The sequence below is a fragment of the Camelus bactrianus genome, chromosome 26 (assembly GCF_048773025.1).
Source record: "Camelus bactrianus isolate YW-2024 breed Bactrian camel chromosome 26, ASM4877302v1, whole genome shotgun sequence".
NCBI lineage: Eukaryota > Metazoa > Chordata > Mammalia > Artiodactyla > Camelidae > Camelus > Camelus bactrianus.
In genome coordinates, this window is record NC_133564.1 from 22,996,916 (window position 1) to 23,017,536 (window position 20,621).

At 38.4% G+C, this 20,621-nt stretch overlaps 1 protein-coding gene and 1 long non-coding RNA gene across 2 annotated transcripts in view; one reads left to right on the plus strand and one right to left on the minus strand.

Moving 5' to 3' along the window:
- The window catches only part of LONRF1 (LON peptidase N-terminal domain and ring finger 1), a 32,306-nt gene extending 15,646 nt beyond the window's left edge, over window positions 1-16,660 (plus strand). The window contains exons 5-12 of the mRNA XM_074353578.1: window positions 26-266; window positions 369-465; window positions 1,751-1,865; window positions 6,169-6,290; window positions 8,639-8,797; window positions 8,909-9,071; window positions 11,863-12,015; window positions 15,336-16,660. Coding sequence (XP_074209679.1) covers window positions 26-266; window positions 369-465; window positions 1,751-1,865; window positions 6,169-6,290; window positions 8,639-8,797; window positions 8,909-9,071; window positions 11,863-12,015; window positions 15,336-15,494 — 1,209 coding nt within the window. The 3' untranslated portion in view covers window positions 15,495-16,660. The remainder of the gene's footprint in view (window positions 1-25; window positions 267-368; window positions 466-1,750; window positions 1,866-6,168; window positions 6,291-8,638; window positions 8,798-8,908; window positions 9,072-11,862; window positions 12,016-15,335) is intronic.
- Window positions 16,661-20,333: 3,673 nt separating this feature from the next.
- The window catches only part of LOC141575129 (uncharacterized), a 60,424-nt gene continuing 60,136 nt past the window's right edge, over window positions 20,334-20,621 (minus strand). The window contains exon 3 of the long non-coding RNA XR_012502486.1: window positions 20,334-20,447. This is a non-coding gene — a long non-coding RNA (uncharacterized LOC141575129). The remainder of the gene's footprint in view (window positions 20,448-20,621) is intronic.

The following is a 20,621-nucleotide window of genomic DNA, read 5'->3' on the forward strand; positions in this document are numbered from 1 at the left end:
ACTCTTGTGTATTGTATTTTTGTAGAGTGAAAACATAGCAGCAGTCACTTCGGAGCTTGTCAAAGGAAGCTTAAACCGGGCTCGGTCAACACAGGCTATAAATTCAACAGAAATGCCTGCCAGAGAGGACTGTTTAAAAAGAGTGTCCTCAGAACCTTTACTATCTCTTCAGGAGAAAGGTGTTCTGCTGAAAAGAAAGTTGTCTCTGTTAGACCAGGATGTGATTGTAAATGAAGATGGAAGAAATAAGCTGAAAAGACAGGGAGGTAAAAATTTCACTACACTGATAAAACACATTGGTTTATTTAGAATGGCCTTCAAACTTTTTCCTAAAGAACATCATCCTCTCTTTTTTTTTTTTTTAACAGAAACTCCCAATGAAGTCTGTACGTTTTCATTAACTTACGGTGACATCCCAGAAGAATTAATAGATGTCTCAGATTTTGAGTGTTCCCTCTGCATGAGGTAAGTATGTGAAATTTTATAAAGATGAATATTTTATATTAGTGTAAATAAAATACAGAGTAGATAAACATAATCTACTCTGTAATAACAGGCAATGTGAAGTTAACAGAATACTGGATTAAAAACCAAAAGATACGAACTTTAGTCCTAGTTTCCCTTTCACTTCTTGGGCATATAATGCAATCTCTGAACCTTATTTATTAGCTTTTCTTTACTTAGAAAGTGGGGTCAGGATTTGCATAGCCTATATTGCAGCCTTGTAAGAGTCAAATGACTTAAGATATAAAAAGTATCTGGGGAAATTGTACTATAAAAGCTTTCTTTGTTATTAGTGAGACACTGATATATCCATGGTTTTAGACTTGGGTAAGAATTCTAATGATGTGTGTATGTGATTCTGCCTTGTTTTATATCTTAAATCTAAAATCCTTTTTAAGTAACATTGGATATAAGCATTTCCGTTATATAGAATGCTTATAATACTGAGACTGATAGTTCTGATAGAACATTTTCCATTTACATGAACTGTGCAGGGAGGCAAGAGAACTGCGTGTAGCGCCCAGTGTTGGCCACACCAGGCCAGTAGTGACGAGCTGTATTTCTGAGTGAATCCCTTAACTCTGAGTCTTGACTTCTTCATCTGTTAGAGGAGGGGATTAGACCCAGACAATTTCCAAAGTACCTATACCTCTAACAATACTTTTAGGAACTTCTGTAGTATCATGTTTCAGGAAATAATTATAATGTATGGGAAGTTAGTTTTTCCATATTGTTTGAGTATCAACATCTGGTATTAAGCCTTAAATTTCTTTAGGATTCAATGGTAATATTTAGTGGATTATTTTTAATGAATTTTATAAAGAAAGCCAATTTGAAAGTGATGATAAAATAAGAATCTATATAAAAACAAGTGAGTAAGTATTAATGATATATTTTACATAGTTTATTTTGCAATAAGCCTTTGAAGTCTGTTGTGGTTTTTAGATGTACTGCACATCGCCATCTGGACCAGCCCCATTTCAAGTGTGGGGCAGCCACGTGAGTGGCAGTTGTCCTAGTCAGTACAGCTCCAGGCCCCCAGCAGGAATCTCTGTTGGTTGCAAACTTTTAAAGGTTCAGGAGGATGTAACTGCATTTACCACCACCCGTTCCGTTCTCTGCTGCCCACCGCACCCTCCTTCCTCCTCCTCTACATAAAGATTAGTGTTGTGGTTCTGTTACTTTGTTCAGTTTTCCCAATGGATAGTTTAATATAAAAACTAACATGTATTTTGGTTGATTTCAGGTTGTTTTTTGAGCCAGTAACAACCCCCTGTGGACATTCATTCTGTAAGAATTGTCTTGAGCGTTGTTTAGATCACACACCATATTGTCCCCTTTGCAAAGAAAGCTTAAAAGAGGTAAACATTTTTATATTTACCTGTTTATTGGTCTTAAGTGTGGCAATATCATTTGATTTCTGTTCAGCTATAGAAATAGTGATGATTATGTTTAGGATAAATTATATTATATATGCTTATGTTGAGGATAAATTATATTATATATGCTAAGTGACCAAAAAGGATCATGTTTCACTACCCCACGTGCAAGAGTCAGAGAAAAGCACATTTGGAGAGGATAGGAGAAAGGAGACATGTTCTGGAGACCAAGCCCCCATACTTAATTTTTTTTTTTTTAACAAAGGAGGTGTGGTCAAGTACCTGATCAGGAATATATTGAATTTTCATGATGACAGTACTGGGGAAACCCAGCTGCCCTGCCTCACACCCCCAGTAATAGGCTAGATCTCAGGCCTGGTCCCAGCCCCTTAACATCTAGAACAACTCTGTCCAATAGAACTTTCTGCATTGATGGAGATGCTCTGTATGCTGTCCAGCATGGTAGCCACTGGCCATGTGTGTGGAAGTGTAGCTAGTGTGACTGAGGAACTGTATTTTAAACTTCGTTTTATTAGTTTACAGCTAATTAGGCACACGTGAGTAGTGGCCACCACACTGGACGCACGGCTGTAGGAAGTGGTGGACTGGCAAGGAGAGAGGGAGGCACAGCTTCCCACACTCATCCTCGTATAGTCAGTGATCCACACTAACCACCTGCTTTAGTAAAGTAGTGGATCTCAGGTGGTACCTTCTGTAACCAGTGGGGGCGGCACCCTCTCAATTGTGCTTCAATGATGGGAGATCCCCAAAGCTGAAGGCAAAGCCTGATAATTCTGAGCTCCAACTGCAGTGGTAGCATTTATCAGGGAGATTGAGTCTGTCTCTGGATTGTCTGGGGGAAAAAAAGTGTCTTCCAAATATGAATAAGAAATTGATAAAACCATTTTGCTACTGAAAATACATGGTTATTTCCTGTGTAGGAAACACAGCTCATATGTATAGATATCATCATAGCATGTGTGTATTGTTATGTTCGCCGTAATATAGCAGGCCTATGTGTAGTAAAACACAAGACCACATGTAGAATGTTCACAAAGTCAGGAAACATAAGGTGAAAAGCTCATTATTCTTAAAGAGTTTGTTAGTTATATTTTCAGCTAATATACTCAAGTGTTTTCAGGTGAAGTACCCTAAACATGCTGTCTTTCCTGATTTCCCAGAGTTTTTATATACTTTCATGTAGTATGCTGGTTTTTTAGATTAAAATTTAGATACATTAAATTTAAATTTAGAAATGTCTCACCTTAAAAAATGTCTGGAGTTTTAAGGAAAATGAAATAATTGTTAGTTAAAAATATAACTAACATACTAACTTTATCCTGTGTCCTGACACTGAAGACACCAAGACACCCTGTGTAATTGGTAAAAATCTAAATATATATTTACAAAAGTAAAATTGATAGGCTCTACAATTTTCTGCTTTTCCTACATGTCATTTTATTTTGCTCATTTTTTCATTTGAATACATTTTAAAGATTGATTTTTGTAGCAGCAAACTAGTCCAATGATATAACATTTTCCTATTGTTGGGCACTTTTTTTTTTTATTTTTAAGTATACTGTGCTTTTTGTCTTTGACTCATTCCTTATGATAAATTTTTGTGAGGTGAATTACTGGGTCAAAGGCCACATATTTATAAGACTCTAAAAACCAACTGCCAGATTGCCTAGGTCCTGAGAAATGTACAAATTTAAGACTCTTACTAGTAACATAAGAGAGGCTGTATTTCCCAAATTAATAGATTAGTTATAAATTTTAAAACATCTTTATTGATTTAATAGAAAATGGGAATAAAATTGCTTTTATAATGTCTGTAATTTGCTTAATTTTATAATAAATTCTTCAGTTATTTGTGTACATATTCTCTGCTCAAGAGCACTTCTTTCCAGGCTATAGTCCAGTGGTTCTCCAAGTATGTTCCTCTGGCCAGCAGCATCTGTGCCCCCTGGGAACTTGTTAGAAATACAAATTCTTAAAGAAGTTATGACAAATATGTACAATGGGATATTACTCAGCCATAGAAAGAATGAAATAATGCCATTTGCAGCAACATGAATGGACCTAGAGATTATCATATTAAGTGAAGTAAGTCAAAGACAAATATCATATGATATCACTTATATGTGGAATCTAAAAAATGATACAAATTTTATTTACAAACCAGAAATAGACTCACAGAGATAGAAAACAAACTATGGTTACCAAAGGAGGAAAGGCTGGGGAGGGATAAATTAGGAGTTTGGGATTAACAGATACACACTACTATGTGTAGAATAAACAATAAGGACTTACAGTATAAAACAGGGAACTATATTCAACTTTTTGTAATAAACTATAATGGAAGCGAATCAGAAAATATATGTGTGTGTATACACACACACATATGGATGTATAACTGAATTGTTTTGCTGTACACCTGAAACTAACAATGTAAACTACACTTCAATAAAAAATAAAATTGAACATGAGGAATATAGTCAATATTTTATGACTATAAATGGAGCATAACCTTTATTTTTTATTTATGTATTTATTTTACAACATATTTTAAAAGTTGAAGTATAGTTGATGTACCGTATTGTATGTTACAGGTATACAATATAATGATTCACAAATTTTTAAAGGTTATATTCCACTTATAGTTATTATAAAATACTGGCTATATCCCCCATGTTGTACAATACATCCTTGCAGCTTATTTTATACCTGATGGTTTGTACCTCTTAATCCTCCACCTCCATCTTGCCCCTCCCCTTCCCCTCTCCCCACTGGTAACCACTAGTTCCTTCTCTACATCTGTGAGTCTGTTTCTCTTCTGTTATATTCACAAGTTGTCATATTTCTTTAGATTCCACGTGTGATATCTTACAGTATTTCTCTTTCTGCGACTTATTTTACTTGAAATAGAGCATAAACTTTAAAAATTGTGTATCACTGTACTATATACCCGTAGCATATAATGTACAGCAACTATACTTCAATTAAAAAATAAGAGGATTAAAAATAATAGCATAGGGCTATTAAGTGGCAGATGTTTGAATTATACCTAGACTTTGGTTCCAGAGTCCATGCTTAATAAATATTTGCTGAATTAAGATATAAAAGAATGATTTTTTAAAAAGGAAAAAAAAAAGAAACAAACTCTCAGACCCTACTCGAGCCACTAAATCAAACTCTGGGGTGGGGCTCTGCATTTTTAACAAGCCATGATTACAAGCCATGATTCATACTATAGTTTAAAAACCACTCCTGAAACCCATTTCCCCACCGTTCACGCTTCCTACTCTCTTCTTCATTGGATAATGACAAAACCCTTATCTTTGCTGGGTCTGTAGAGGAAGGGTGGCTTGCCTTTATCTTACCTTATGACTGTCTCCCAGAAGTTTTTCCTCACTCCTTTTATTAAATTGGTAAGGGGCATTTTTTTTTTTTGGTCCAAAATTCTGCGCACACACTCTGCCCTAGGCCCTGGCCCTATGCAGTTTTTAGTTTAATTACAGAGATACCAGGTATCCCTGTCCATGTAATATGGTGTGCAGGGTATGTATGGTAACAGCCTTTTATAGGTAAAGGGTAAGGGATTCTTGGGAGACAGAAGAATAATTAAGGAACACTTTATTCAGAAGGTAAAATTGGAGCCAGACCTTGAAGGATAGTAAGGCTTCTCACAGGCAGGAGTGAGAGGGCTTTTAGCAGTTGGAAGAGAATAACACGAAATCGCACAGGGGTGGCAGTTTTCAGAGTATTAAGGAAGTGGTACAAATGTACCGTTTTCTGGAAGGGGTGCATCATACAGGAAAAGGAACCTCTTGATAGTGGGATGAAAATGGAAGGAAAATCTGAAAGAAAAATTACTTGGAAATGCTGCCACTAAAATGGGGAACAAAAGAGGGAATAATTTTGCTTTTCTTAAATAAGGCAGGTGCATTATTTTCTTCATTCCTTATTTTTGTTTCTTAATTAAGACACTAGTTTCAGGTATTCATGAACTGTCAGATGGAAATTGGCCTTTACTGTGGGAGGTGACGGGGCAGCACTGACCGCCACTAATGAAGACCTGCGGTCACAGCAAGACAAGGGTCTTAGATCCAGTTCTTGAGTCCAGCCACAACCACATTCCTTTAATGCTCTTGAGCTACACCTCAGGCAGGTTTACCTGTTCAGCACCATCCGTTGTAATGTCCCCCCTCACTAATGAACTCAGAATTGCCTGTATAAGTATGTAATAAAGGTTACTGGAGTGTAAAATAATATTGTCTTTTAGTATCTAGCAGATAGGAGGTACTCTGTCACACAGCTGTTGGAAGATTTGATAGTGAAGTATCTGCCTGATGAACTGTCTGAGAGAAAAAAAATGTATGATGAAGAAACTGCTGAACTCTCACAGTAAGTTTCTTCTCATAAAAATCAACATCATCGAATTATGAACTACTGCCCTGTGAAACAGGCAGGAGAAGCCTCCTCACAGCAAGCTGGATTCTGCCTTTAGTTCAGCCCAGTCTGGTCAAAGGCATATTTTAAACGAATATTGGTCAGCTTCCCCGTCCTCAACAGAAGTTTCTAAAAGTTCATTTGGTAACTTCCATATGTTTAGTTGGGAACAACTGACTGCTCTCTGAACCGACGCGGTGTTCTGGGGGAGGACAGGTTTCCTACAGTGATGTCCAGCCCTGTATTTGGGAATGGAGAGGTTGGGGGTGTGGGCAGTGGTTGCGGGAAACTGCAGCCCTCCCGCGTCACAGCCCTGCAGGGGGAAGGCTGAGGATGCCAGAGGCTTGGAAGGGGGTGGGACCTTGAGGCCTGAGACTGAAATTGGAAGGGATGACTTCAGGGCTACATTCTCCATTACTGAAGATACTGTCAGCAGAACTGACTTCACACCAGGAAGGTGGAAAACCTGGTGGTAACCTTGGGGTTCAGTGCTGCAGACCAGTATTGAGAGCGTAAGGGCTAACCAGGGCTGGGTAGGTTTGAGCTGGTTTTGTTGCTGTGTGTATCTTTTACTTTTCTTCCCCTTTTTCCCTTCATGTTTTACCTCTTTCATGAGTCTCTTGAGTCTCCAAGTTTCTCATGGGTTTGTAATTTCTTAAATATTTTTTTTCCCATTTTCTTTTAACTGGACACTAAAAAGCAAAATTGTAAATTTTTATGCTGTTTGTTTTTTAATATATAAATATTTTCTATTTCTTTCTAAGGAAAACGTAATTTTGCTTGTAGACTTTTTCAGTATGTGTCCACCAAATGTCTTCACTAGGCCTGCAGTAGAAGAAAGGTTTCCAGTCTTTTCTCTATATAAGTTGGTAATGATTTGTCTTCTCTTGGAATTGATATTTTATTGAGTGATTTTTATAATGGAAAATATTCTGATGGGAGGCTGAAGAACCTTTTTGAACACTGCAGAAAAGCAGGATATAAAAAAACTGCAGATAGACTTTTGAAATATTTAAGCATAGTGACAGGACCAGTCCTCCCCAGAAGAGTGGACTCCACAAGTGGCAGAGGAGCAGGGCTATGAGGGAGCCTGAGTGTGGTGGAGAGAGGCCTTAGGGAGTCTTGCTGCCTGCTAACTAACAGGGCTGTTTTTTTAAGGGGTAACTCATTCTCTAGTACTTGTAAGTTTTGCTAATTAATAGGCGTACTGGGTTTTTGTTGTTTTATGTTCCCAAGAAGAGTGCTCAGTGATGGTAAAATATACAGTTTTAAAAGTAGAGGAGCTAGTGATTGTATAGTAAACATGAGTTAATTAAATATTACTTCTACATAAGTAATTTCTGGTCTTTTTGAAGAAAAGACTAGAAAATATTAATGAGAGGGGAAAAAAGCCATAATCTATAACCCAAAGGGAATCACCATTGGCATTTCAGCATATATCCTTCTAGATTTTAACATATGTAAATACATTTTAAACAAAGATGGGATCATTTTACTCATTCTATAACCTCCTTTTCTCTAAACATTCAAGCATAGCATCCCATTTTATGGTTCCATCATAGTTTACTTGCCTCTCTTTTTGCTTCTGAGTTTCAGCTGCTATACATAGTGCTGCATTGAACATTATAGTACTTAGAGGGAAAAAAGTGAGCCTGTTGGTTCAAAGGATACGAACATTTTCACAGGTTTTAATGTATGCAGCCAAATTCTTCAACATGGTTATTCCGGTCTTCCCTGCCTCCCGCACTGCCAGTTTCCCCATACCCTGGCCAAAGCCTGTATCCTTCATAGTTCCTGCCAATCTGGCAATGGAAAATGTTGTATCATTTCATCATCTGGAAATAATGTTATCTCATTGAATTGTCTGTTTTTGGTAGTATGAAAGTATTTTAATGCCTAATTTTTAATTTGCTTTTTGTCTTTTGTGGGAGCTCATTTTTCCTTATTGTTATCCAAGAGTAAGAGTATTTTATGAATAAAAGATATTAACTCTATCATAGTTTAAACACATCTGTAGTATAAAGTAGTAATTATCATCAGTTGCTTTTTGACCGTAAGTTACATAACCTGGTATCTCAAATTCAAATTTACCTGTAAGAGGATCACAGAGAGATTTTTAGTGTTAGTATCACATCAACTTGAACTTAAATGAAGAGGATACTGATTCTTATTCTTGTCAAGAATAAAAATCACCTGAGTTTAGAGCTGATTTCTTTTTGTTTCATATTAATTTATTACTGTTGCAAGTTTTACTTATTTTTGTTGAATGTTCTGATGTATAATGACACTTTTTTCTTCTTCAGCTTGACTAAGAATGTTCCAATATTTGTTTGCACTATGGCCTACCCCACTGTGCCTTGCCCTCTTCATGTATTTGAGCCAAGATACAGATTGATGATTCGAAGAAGTATACAGACTGGAACTAAACAATTTGGGATGTGTGTCAGTGATACACAAAATAGGTATGCTTGTTGTGTAAATACTTTTATCGATTCTGTAATTTTCTTTGAATATTGTGGAGAACTTGCATGCTTGTTGCTTGAACTTTGATATTAATTGAGTTTTTCTTTTAGTTTTGCAGATTATGGCTGTATGTTACAAATTAGAAATGTACATTTTTTGCCTGATGGAAGGTCTGTGGTTGATACCGTTGGAGGAAAGCGGTTTAGGGTTTTAAAAAGGGGAATGAAAGATGGATACTGCACTGCAGACATTGAATATCTGGAAGATGTGAAGGTATTAGAAACTATTCTTTTTCAGCACCCTTTGGTGTACTCTGTCCTAGGTATTACACAGGCATACAGGCAGTATTTCTGGGCACATAAACCAATTATTCCTATCAGAGACCCTCATCAATACTTAGGCAAAGTAGCTCCAAGTTACCTTTTTCTCACGTTGCTCCTAATCGTTGTGAGTTCCAAGAGAACTTGGGAGACCAGAACCTAGATTCTGTTCATTTCTACCAGCCCAACAACCAGCAGCGTGCCCAGAACGTGAGTATATTTGCATGGTTCATACTTAACCATAGCAGTGCATTGAACTAAACTTCCAACCCATCTAAGTTATGAAACCTTCCAACCCTTGCCCTTGTTAATTGAATATATTAGTAGTCAAAGCTTGATGTGATCAGCAGATTGAACTCTGATGTAAAGGTAAACACACAAAATCCTTGAAGAATTGTTCTATATATGCTGAAGATAACCTTAATAGACGGAGTTGAGTGCTTTGTTCAAACCCAGGGCATCACAGACAGCACTGTCAGTGTCATTATTGGTGGTATCTTTCCAGGGGAGGGTAATTGTCATAACTTTCTTGGATAGGATTAATGCTGCCTTGTTGCTGTTTTCCAGGAATTACTTTACCATCTACACTTAATTTAGGTACCACAAAAATGATTTGATACTATAAATATCAAATCAGTTTCCTTTGGAAGGGCATTATAACAACATAGATGTTACATACTGTTGCTTGTTCATTGATCTGTTTGGGCCCTTCATGTCAGTCAGCATTTATTGAATGTTGGCATTAGGCATTTCTACAAATACTAACTCACTGAATCTTCAAAACTCTGTAAGATAGTTAGCAGATGAGGAAAGTAAAATTCAGAAGTGTTCATTTGCCTAAAATCCTATAGGTAGTGTAATAAAAATGATGTAAAGCCAGCTCACTGCCTCAAAGTGCTGTGTTGTATCATTATCAATACCATATTGCTTCGCTGCTGATGAACTTCATTAATCTGATACTGCTTGTCCTATCTTTTTATTAAGATACTATGGGGAAACTTTGCTTCATGCCGGGGGCCAAAAGTATGTAGTCATTTGTAACTTTGAGTTGACTGATAAGGCTTTAGGCACGTTTGGTTAATGGAATCATTTGCAAAAGGCGATATTCTTAAAACTAATAACCCTATTTTGGTTTTATCTAAATCTACATCTTTATAGGATTTGCTGACAAAATCCCTTGAGTATTTTGACTAAACATGTAACAGTATGTAAGTATATGACAATAGAATAGCACATTGAAAGTATTACAGATTTGATGTTTAGGAAAGTGAATTCTGTATCTTTGTGGTCTTAGGAATGTCTAATTTTTCTTCATCTTAGTGCCTCATCTATATAATGATTCCTTTTCCATTCTGGAAAAAGCTTCTCAAATTTGCTTTTTATCAGTTTTTTTTTTTTCTCAGAGTACTGTGATGTCTAATGACACTTTATATTCTGTTATATGGTTGCTGTGAAGTTCCATAACTTTAATGCTTGCCTTTAAAACTTCTGCCTGCTTCTTAGCTCCTTTTTTTTCTCTCAGACTCTTATCATTTCCTGTTTACTAGAGCCAATGGTTTGTTTCCTTGAACTTTGTATGGGTGGAAAGCAGACACTTTTCTTTCTTACTCTCTTTAACAAGTCAAGTTTATTTCTGGCTCCTATCAAGTCCAATGTGTCTTAGCAGGGGACTGACTCTTGTGTAGCCTTTGTAAGACCAGAAAGTCTGGAATTGTGTGGCTCCTCAATCTTTTATTTTTAATATGATAAAATAAATATAAGACTTACCACTTTAAGCACCTTAAGTGTACAGGTCAGTGGCATTAAGGATTGTGACGTTGTTGTGAAAAAGCAGATGCTTTTTAAACTTTGGGTTTTTTTTTTTCCCCATTTCAAATCTTCCAAAAATAAGTATGTTCTTTTGTCTTGTGTGTGCTATAGACTTACCTTTTCTATCTCCAGGATGTTTTCAGAGTCTCTCTGTTGTTTTTCTATTGAGTCATCCTGGAAGGCTGACTCAGGCCTGGCACTTGCTCAGATATGTTAACGTTTATGAAGTAGAGGAGTGGGTAGGCTAGGAGTGTGTTAATATGAGATGGCTGGGTTAATGTTCCATCTTCACACCTGTGTTTTATGAGACTACTCTTCTGGGTTAAAGGCTGGCACATTTATGATCCAGTAGTCTGAAGGCCATACAGAAGGGATGGAGGTAGCCTCGGCCTTGGGCCTTCATGCAGTGATGAACTTCTGCTGTAGTGTATTCTCTATCTTCTGATATTCTGGCTTTATATGCTACATTATTTGTTGCATTTTGTTTTTAACTGAGTTCCCTGGTAGAAGATGTAATTAATGCTTCTCCTCCATCCTGGTCTTGCTTCTTCCATGTCATCTGCATCTTAAACCTCCCCCTGGTCTTTCCTTTTATTGTCTCAGCTGTATTCCTCTGCTTTGTTCCACTGCTTTCAAAAGCCATTGATCCACAAAGATGAAAGGAATTCCCAATCCCTGAAGACCTCTGAGGACTCACTCCCCCTCCTGCCCCTCCCACTGCAGTGCTGCACTGCTAACTCAGCAAGGCCGGGAGGTCAGGCCTTACTGTCGTTCTTAGTCTGGCCCATTGGTACTACGTGAGGCAGAAATATACTCTGATCCTGCACTGAAGAAGCAGTCTCTATATTTTAATTTTTTTTTTCCCATTTCTGTAGGGTTGGTGGTATGGACCGGAAGATTGGACACAGGTGTCTTACTGATTATTGTATTTCTAGGTTGAGGATGAAGATGAGCTAGAGAATCTCCGACAGCTTCATGATTTGGTCTACTCTCAAGCCTGCAGCTGGTTTCAGAATCTGAGAGACAGATTTCGAAGCCAAATTCTTCAGCACTTTGGATCGATGCCTGGAAGGGAGGAAAACCTACAGGTATGATGGCTTTGATACTGTTTGCAAAAGTCTCACTTTTTGTTTAAACTCAAATTAGTAGATTTAAGTTTCTTTTTTCCATCTTTTTGCACAGCATTCCTTTGTCCTCCCCCTATCTTTAGACTCACGGCCATGTTCTCTAGCATAATGGGATCCACTACATCTTACATGGGATGAGGATGGAAACAGGTGTCAGCTGAGGATTCTCCAGGAAGGAGAGGGAATTAAAAATGGGACATGGGTTCCATCTAGTAAATTGTGGCTACAAGACAGCTCTGCCTTTGAGGCTGTTAGCTTTGCTGTTAGTCTTTGACAGTTAAGAGTACAGAAAAGGCTACATCTCTCAAAAAATCTTTTGTCCCCTCTCATGTCCCCCAGCTTTGTACTCTGCCACTCATATTTTTGTCCCTTCATGCTGTTCTTGCTCAGGAATTTAGGATTTACATTGCAGCTTAATCTAATTACTATACACCAGGCACCTTCTGGTCAAGCAACTCTGCTGTGGGCACTGCCAGAGGTGCAAGAGAAGAGTCCCTATTGGGGAAAAATCTGATTACAGACTCACCAGAGCACTAACTTTTAGGCATGAGGATGTTTTAATTGAGCTGGATAAAATGTTTGTGGTCAGAAGGGACTAGATTCCATGAAGGAACGGCTGTATATGAACAGGTCGGATGGACCCTGCCTCTCATTCTGCTTTTCAAAGGTTGGCCTAAGCTGCCTGAATCCCAGTTGAATCCTTCACCTGACCTTGAAATTCCAACATTACACCAACTCCAAACTGAGTTCTCATTCTGAGTCCAGCATGTTATCAGTTGCCACATGTTAGTTTTATCCTGGCTACCCCAATCTGATTGAACTTGATAGGAATAGATTTTGATGAGCACAAAATGGAATACTATTTTTATTGAAATACTGTCAGTCTCTGGAATGACATACGACATACACTTTTTTTCATATTTTTTTATTATTGGTTACTACAAGCTACTGAATATAGTTCCTTGTGCTATGTCTACTGGGACCTTGTTTATTCTATATGTAGTTAGTGTGTGCAAATCCCAGTGTATCCTTCCCTGGTAACCTTAAGTTTGTTTTCTATGTCTCTGAGTCTGTTTCTGCTTTGTAAGTAAGTACATTCGTGTCATTTTTTTAGATTCCACATATACGTGATACCATTCACATGGTATTTGTCTTTCTCTTTCTGGCTTACTTCACTTAGTATGATGATCTCTGGGTCCACCCATGTTGCTACAAATGGCGTTATTTCACTTCTTTTTAAGGCTGTGTAGCTGAATAAATGTTAACAAACCAACCTGTAGGAAAATTCAACATTATATTCCCATCACCTCCACCATCCTCACTTTTATTGGTCAGTCCCCTTCCACTGGTTTGTTAGTCATACTGTACCAGTCATGGTTCATTCAGGAAAACAAAAGCAGCTACTCTGACATCCCAGGAGTGGAGGGGTGTTTGGAGGACGCAGAGTTGGCACAGCCGTTGGGAGGAGGAGGGAGTATCAGGGACCTCAGGGAATCTGTCCCCACGGATCTCCACCTGACACAGTAGAGCTCGGGCTTACGACTTGAGACTTGCTGTCATTCTTAGGAATCCCAGGGAGGTCCCCACTAGTATATCAGTCTGCAGTAGCAGAGCAGGTGGTTTTCAGGAGTTCTCTGGAAAACTTCTGCAAATCTCACGTCAGCCCACACTTGGCAGCAGTCTCCAGGGAACAGTGGCTTCGTCTCCCAACTTCCCCATCTCACAAGAGTATCTCTTATTGGTCAGGTGTAACCTGGAACCATGTGAGGGAGGGAATTCTGGAAAATGTAGTGTCTGATGTTTAAGTGCTGAGGATACAGAGACAGAAATCCAGCTTGATTTCAGAAGGAGCTTGCTGAAATCAATGCTGACATTGCAGCTCCTTCTATCATCCTGAAACTAGATGTTCCAGCTTCAGTAAGAAGCAGCTCACCGTGTAGTGCAGGTGCCTCACACTCCATTCTTGTAAACACAGTCCTAGTTCGTTCCGTCACCAGCTCTTGCTACATCAGAGGGTCGTCTTTGCTGGAGGTAGGTTTATTTCTCAAATGAAACTGGAAGCTAAGACTTTTTTCTTACATTCTTCCTAGGATTCCACAATTATTTGAAGAAATTTTAATTATATATTTAAAAAATTAAGACACATTGATCTATTTTAAAGAAATCAGTCCTTAGTTGGGGGCAGTTTTGCCCCCATAGGACATGTGGCAGTATCTGGAGACATTATTGACTGTCAGAACTGAGGATGTGCTACTGGCATCTAATAGACAGAGGTCAGAGACGTGCTGAATGTCCCCATAACAAAAATTTGGGATAGCCATTCTGACATGTGTGAGGTGATCTCATTGTGGTTTTGATTTGCGTTTCTCTGATAAGTAATGATGTTGAGATATCACTTCCTACCTGTCAGAATGGCTATTGTCAAGAAGACAAGAAACCAAGTATTGGTGGGGATGTGAAGAAAAGGAAACCCTCACACACTGTTGGTGAGAGTGAAAATTGGTGCATCCACTATAGAAAACAGTATGGAGTTTCCTCAGAAAAATTAAAAATAGAACTACCAAGCAATCCAGCAATTCCACTCCTGGATATATCCAAAGAAAATGAAAACCCTAATTTGAAAAGATAAATGCACCCCAGTATTCTCAGCAGCATTATTTACACTAGCCAAGATGTGGAAACAACCTAAGTGCCCATCAACGTAAGAATGGATAAAGAAAACGTGAGATATACACAAATATCAATACACTTAGAGGAATACTACTCAGCCATAAAAAGGAGTGAAATTCTGCCATTTGCAGCAACACGGACAGAGGATGGACCTAGAGGGTATTATACTTGAAAAAAGAGAAAGACTATGTTTTCACTTCTTTGTGGAATCTATAAACTAAAATGAATAAACATATCAGAAACAGATTCACAGATACAGAGAACCAATAGTGGTTATCAGAGGGGGAGGAGCAAAATGGGTGAAGGGGTTAAGAGGTATAAACTATGAGGTATAAAATGGATAAGTTACAAGGATGTAGTGTACAGCACAGGGAATATAATAACTTTTACAGCAAATAAGCTATAAAAACATTAAATCACTGTTGTTCACCTGAAACTCATATATTGTAAGTTAACTAAATACTTCAATTTAAAATTTTTTAAATTTTAAAAAATTTGAGATGGGACCTGACATTGTAAAGTTCAGTAAAGAATAGCATGGTGGTGGCTTGTTACTGCTGTGATCACATCAGTGTTTCTTATTAACACAATACAATGTGGATTATTTTTAGGCAATCCCTAACGGACCCGCCTGGTGTTGGTGGCTTCTTGCTGTCCTACCTGTCGACCCCCGATACCAGCTGTCAGTTTTGTCAATGAGGTCTTTGAAAGAACGGTTGACAAAGATACAGCATATACTGACCTATTTTTCTAGAGACCAGTCTAAGTAACTGCTCGGAGCTTCCCCTGAAGTTACCCTAATCTGGCTGTGCTGACAGCCAGATTGTCTGCTGCCTTCGCACACCCAGTGCTGGTTTGAGAAATGTAAGGAAACTTTTCTTTTTCCCTTCAACCTCCTGAATCGTGTGGTTCTGCAAACGAATACCTTCAACTAGGATTTAGACCACTAAGAACTTGCACAGAAAAACACACACTGAATGTGTGTCAAACCTCTACATTGTGATGAAGTTGCACTATGTACCATACTCTAAATGAAATGAGAACTGTGTGTGTATGTGGGTGAGTGTGAGTGTATGTGTGGGTTGAATGGGTGCATTTTCTCTGGCTTTAAATTTTTAAAAGAAAAAAAAAAAAGCCATAGAGAGCAGGACTTGCTGAGGGTCATTTATTGCCCACGTTTACAACAATAGCGATACAAGTTTTTGCAAACTGAATTTGCCTCAGATTTCTCTGTCCTAATGCTTATATTTGCACAAGTATGTAAACTATGGTATTGAGTATCACTCTTTGTTGGAAATACCGCTTTTGCTGAACTGTCTTGACCATTGACTATGACACAGTTTCTTATTTATGTAAATACTTGCATCCCAATAGCCTACAGGCATCGGATGCTGAACCTAGAGCCAGTTTTCAGGAACAATTGCAAACCTGACTTGGTACTGTGCATCTATTCATAAAACACTTAAAACTGTGAAAATATGGTTTACACTTAACTGTACATAAAGGTAAATAGAGAACTCAGTTCAGTACCAGTTAGTTTGTACATTTTAGGGGGGCTTTTCACATTAACTGCCCATCTATGTAATTTATAGTTTGACGTGATGTATTGATTTAAAAAAAATTAAATAGTATAAACCCATTAAGGATCTGAGGGAAGAGAAGAAGCTTAATGTAGAACTAAGCTTTTAAAGTATGTTTCGTTTTGTTTTGAAATGCTGGTCTTGGTGCAAACGTTAGTTATGCCTTATTCATATCACAGTTAGAGCACCACGCGGCGACATGGTCTGTACTCATGCTGCCCTGGATACTTTTGTATTATTTGTTGCAAACTTGTGACTGTCCCTCTTAACTTTCTTTTATGTAAGTAATTTGTAAAAGTTTCTTAAATTTTTTGCTTTGGCTTATTTAATTTTGAATAAAAGCTAAATTCATAATACTTTTTTTCTTACATTTTAGGTGAATGTCAAAAACTGATCAGCGGAGTTAGGCAGAGTGAGGCTGAGTTTTGCTTACTATATTGTGCCGTGGGACGTAAGCTATAGCTTTCAAAATACTTTTTCTGGTCATCTTTTGACCATAGTGTCTTAAGGAAGCTTTAGGCCTATAACCATCCTAAACCACATTTTCAGCCTTTTAAAAAATCCATATCCCTTTAGGATACAGATAAAACTCCTACGTGCTTGTTACTCCCATTTGGGACTCCTCTTGGCTAAGCAGGCTTGACCCTTTCAGTCCCCAATTTCCCAGCTAGGATTTTCAAGTATAAATAAATCATTTTTAATATTGAATGTTTTTATTTAAAAAGATGCAAGATTAACTGCATAGGTAGAGGGCCACCACCTTTTGCCCCACAATTATGCTAATCAAGAATCTAATAGTTCTACAGAAAATGCTGTCTAAAGAATGAGCTATTCCTGAAAAATACCTTATCAATAGTTTCTGAAGTGTTTGATTAAACTTTCTTGTAATAAAACACTATTAAATGTCTGTTAAATAGCTTAAATAGTGTCCGGGTAGTGTAAGTGGAGAGTTTACTTATATAGTTTACAACATAACATATCAGAATGCAGTAGGACTTACCTGGTGCTGAATCTCCATCTGTGATGTGTACACACACACATTAAACAGTCTATCTATACACACATATACTAATGAAAATTCATGTTGATCATTTGACCCTAATTGTGTGATAAATGATCTCTGATAGGTATTCTGTCTATAGATTTTTTCAGTCTCTAGAAATCTTTTTCCTATTACACTTTCCATTCAGTTTATCAGGAAAAAGCAAAAAAGTCTGACATTTTTTGCCTCATCACTTTAAGTGACTAAGGTCTGTCATGAATTCCACATCTGAAGCCAGAGTAGCTCGTTGTTGCTCTTCTCTGCTTACCCACCTGTCTCTGCATGTCCAGTTCCTTGGGGTCGACTTGAATGACTTCACTCAGCAAGGACCCTGAACTCCACAGCACTTTCCTTGTGGCACTTCCGGGGGTAACTGAACTCAACACATCAGCCCTCTCCTGAGTGTTAAAGACTGGCATCTAGCAGTTCACACAGATTTAACCTCCAAGACCTAGGCTGATCGCTGAACAGAAATGAAATAAGTGTTAGTTAAGATGGTAAGTTGGAAAAAGGTTAGACTGAACATACACCTCTGTCTTCTCTTTCTCCCCAAGTTCAAAACAACGGCAGTCAAGAAAATGAAATCTGGGGGGAGGGTATAGCTCAAGTGGTAGAGCACATGCTTAGCATGCATGAGGTCCTGGGTTCAATCCCCAGTACCTCCTCTAAAAATAAATTAAGTAAGTAAACCTAGTTACCTCCCCCAACAACAAAAAGAAGTCTAACAACATTGCACAAGGAAAGTGTCAGCTGACCAACGCTTTTGAGGAATTTGAGATACGGAAATGAGATCTGGCAGAGAGGACCAGGGGAAAGCATAGCTTTACAGAAATGGAGGACTACAGGGGAGCCCCAATCTAAAAGAGGGTCTTGGAAGACTCAGGCCGATGCCTCAGGGAGGCTGCACTGGACACGGCTGGATGGTTCGGCCTCTCTCTCACTTGGCCTGGGCAGCAGGGGCAAGAGCAGTTGTTCTCAGGCCAAAGCACCAAGGGAGCATTGGGATAGAGAGGACCAGGTCCCCGTGGGATGCAGCGCCCTCACAGACAGCAAGCCACTGACCTTCGTCGCATGATGCATGTTCCGGCCGCCCCCACCGGCAACAGAGGCAGGAATGGACAAGGATCCCAGACGACAAAGACGAGCAATCACCTCCTATAAATTTGAGGAGAAACACTCTAGACAGCAAACCCAATACCCTTTAATTTGAGGATGTGCAATTCCAAAAAAAAAGGTCTGGGGGATCTAAAAACTGTTCCTAAGATGGTCCCTGGCAACATAGAAACAGTCAGTAAAAGTTTATTCAATCAATGAATGAATCATAAAAAATAAGCAAAGATGAATTAAAGATGGAAGAACACAGACAGAGGAATGAGGTGGCAGGTTGGGGCTCTTTCCAGAACAGTGCAGAGATTGATAGAGACCAAGTATGAGGAAAAGACCAAGAGTATTCACATCCTTCTGACAGAAGTTTCTTAAGAGCAGAAAAAAAGGAACATAATACAAGTCATTTTCCTAGAGCTCAAGACTAATGAAAAAAACCTACGTGCTTGCTTAGGGACCAAGTTCGTGCATTTAAAGAGAACAATAAGAAACTAAGGTGGACTGAGCACAAGCACAACAGCCGTAACTCAGTGTCGGCACCGATCTGCAGGGAGAGGACTGGCTCAATGCAGTAAATTTTCTTCCTAAGCTAGTGTTTAAATGCCAACATTTAAAAATGTTAAACGTTTTTTTAAGAGACATTTATGACCTGGCTTAATAAATGAGCTCTCTTACAGATCTGCCTCCAAATAGCTTAAATGTATTCTTAAAGATTTTAAGAGTCACAGTAGGATACAGAAAAACATACAGGCTTCGTTTCAAAATGTGAACACTCACATTTAATCCTCGGAAAAGTCCTGTAAGGTACGTGAGGAAACGGAGACTAGTTAATTTGTCAGAGGATTACACAGCTCGTATGTTGTGGAACTGACTGAACCCGCCACTCACTGCCACATGAAGTTCTAAGACATCTGGGAAGGGAAATGATTGACTTGACCCTCTGACTCAGCTGGCTGTGCACTTGGGGGAGGGGTTCATCTTACAGCGATGAATTAGAACTTTTTTTTCTTGCATTTCTTTTTTGGGGGCTGAGGATGGTAAATTAGGTTAATTTTTTGTAGAGGAGGTACTAGGGATTGAACACAGGACCTCATACCACTTGAGCTATACCCTCCCCACAGAACTCGTTTTTAAGCACCGCACCAAGATGGTGAGATGGCCAAATCGGGCTAAGCCCTATATTTTTAGGAGCAGTGTAAATCGCTAACAATCTTGTTAGGAGGTAACACTGCAGGATGTATAGCAAGAATCATTAAAATCATACTTTTCCAACCCAATCTCGTACTGTGGGGTCTTCTTACCCTGCATGTTTCCATTAGCAGAGACCCAAATTAAAACAAAACAAAACCACACAATAGAACAATGGTATACAACATTTAAATTAGGAAAATCTCATGTTTATGTGCCCCCATACTTATAATGACTATATTCTTTGAAATGCCATTAATTCTAAATAATCAATGATTCCCAAATCTTAATCCATTTGATTTAATTGTAAACCAGTGTCACCAGAATTAGTCAACATAGTCCAAGGAAGAACAAATCAGACCCTTCCAAAAAAGCAAAGGAAAGGAGGGAGGGAGGGGCGTGTGTGAGATTCTGGAAGTGAAATTAATTATCACCAACTAGTTGAATACAAAGGTAAAGAAAGATGTAGCAACATACAGAACAAATCACTGTTGAACAGCCTAACGCACCAGAACACATCTAAGCAAGGACAACAAAAGAAAACAAAATGGCAAGGTGAAAGGTAAGAACTCCTTGTGCAAGCTAGGGAGTGAAAGAAAAACATACCTTTAGTTCCAGGAATATTTCTACATTAGTGGAGTCAGAACAGACTTACCTCTTGCACTTAAATGTTCAAGCCGAAGACACGGTGGGAAGTGAAAACAGGCGTGCAAGTCCCAGCGTCTTGGTAAGCAGCGGTGGCCTCTGACTGAGCTCCTCGTAAGTACCAGGTCCCACACTAGGCATATTATGCACGTTGCTGCTGAAATCTAATGCAGACCTGATTTTTGTTCTCTTGTTAACTGATCTGGGTAACCCAATTTTCTAAGTAACTTCCCCATTCTATCTCAGTATGAAAAAAAAAAAGTTGATCTATTGAGAGTTTCAGACCCAGTATTTCACTGTAAATGTACTTTATACCGTAAATACACACATTTATATGT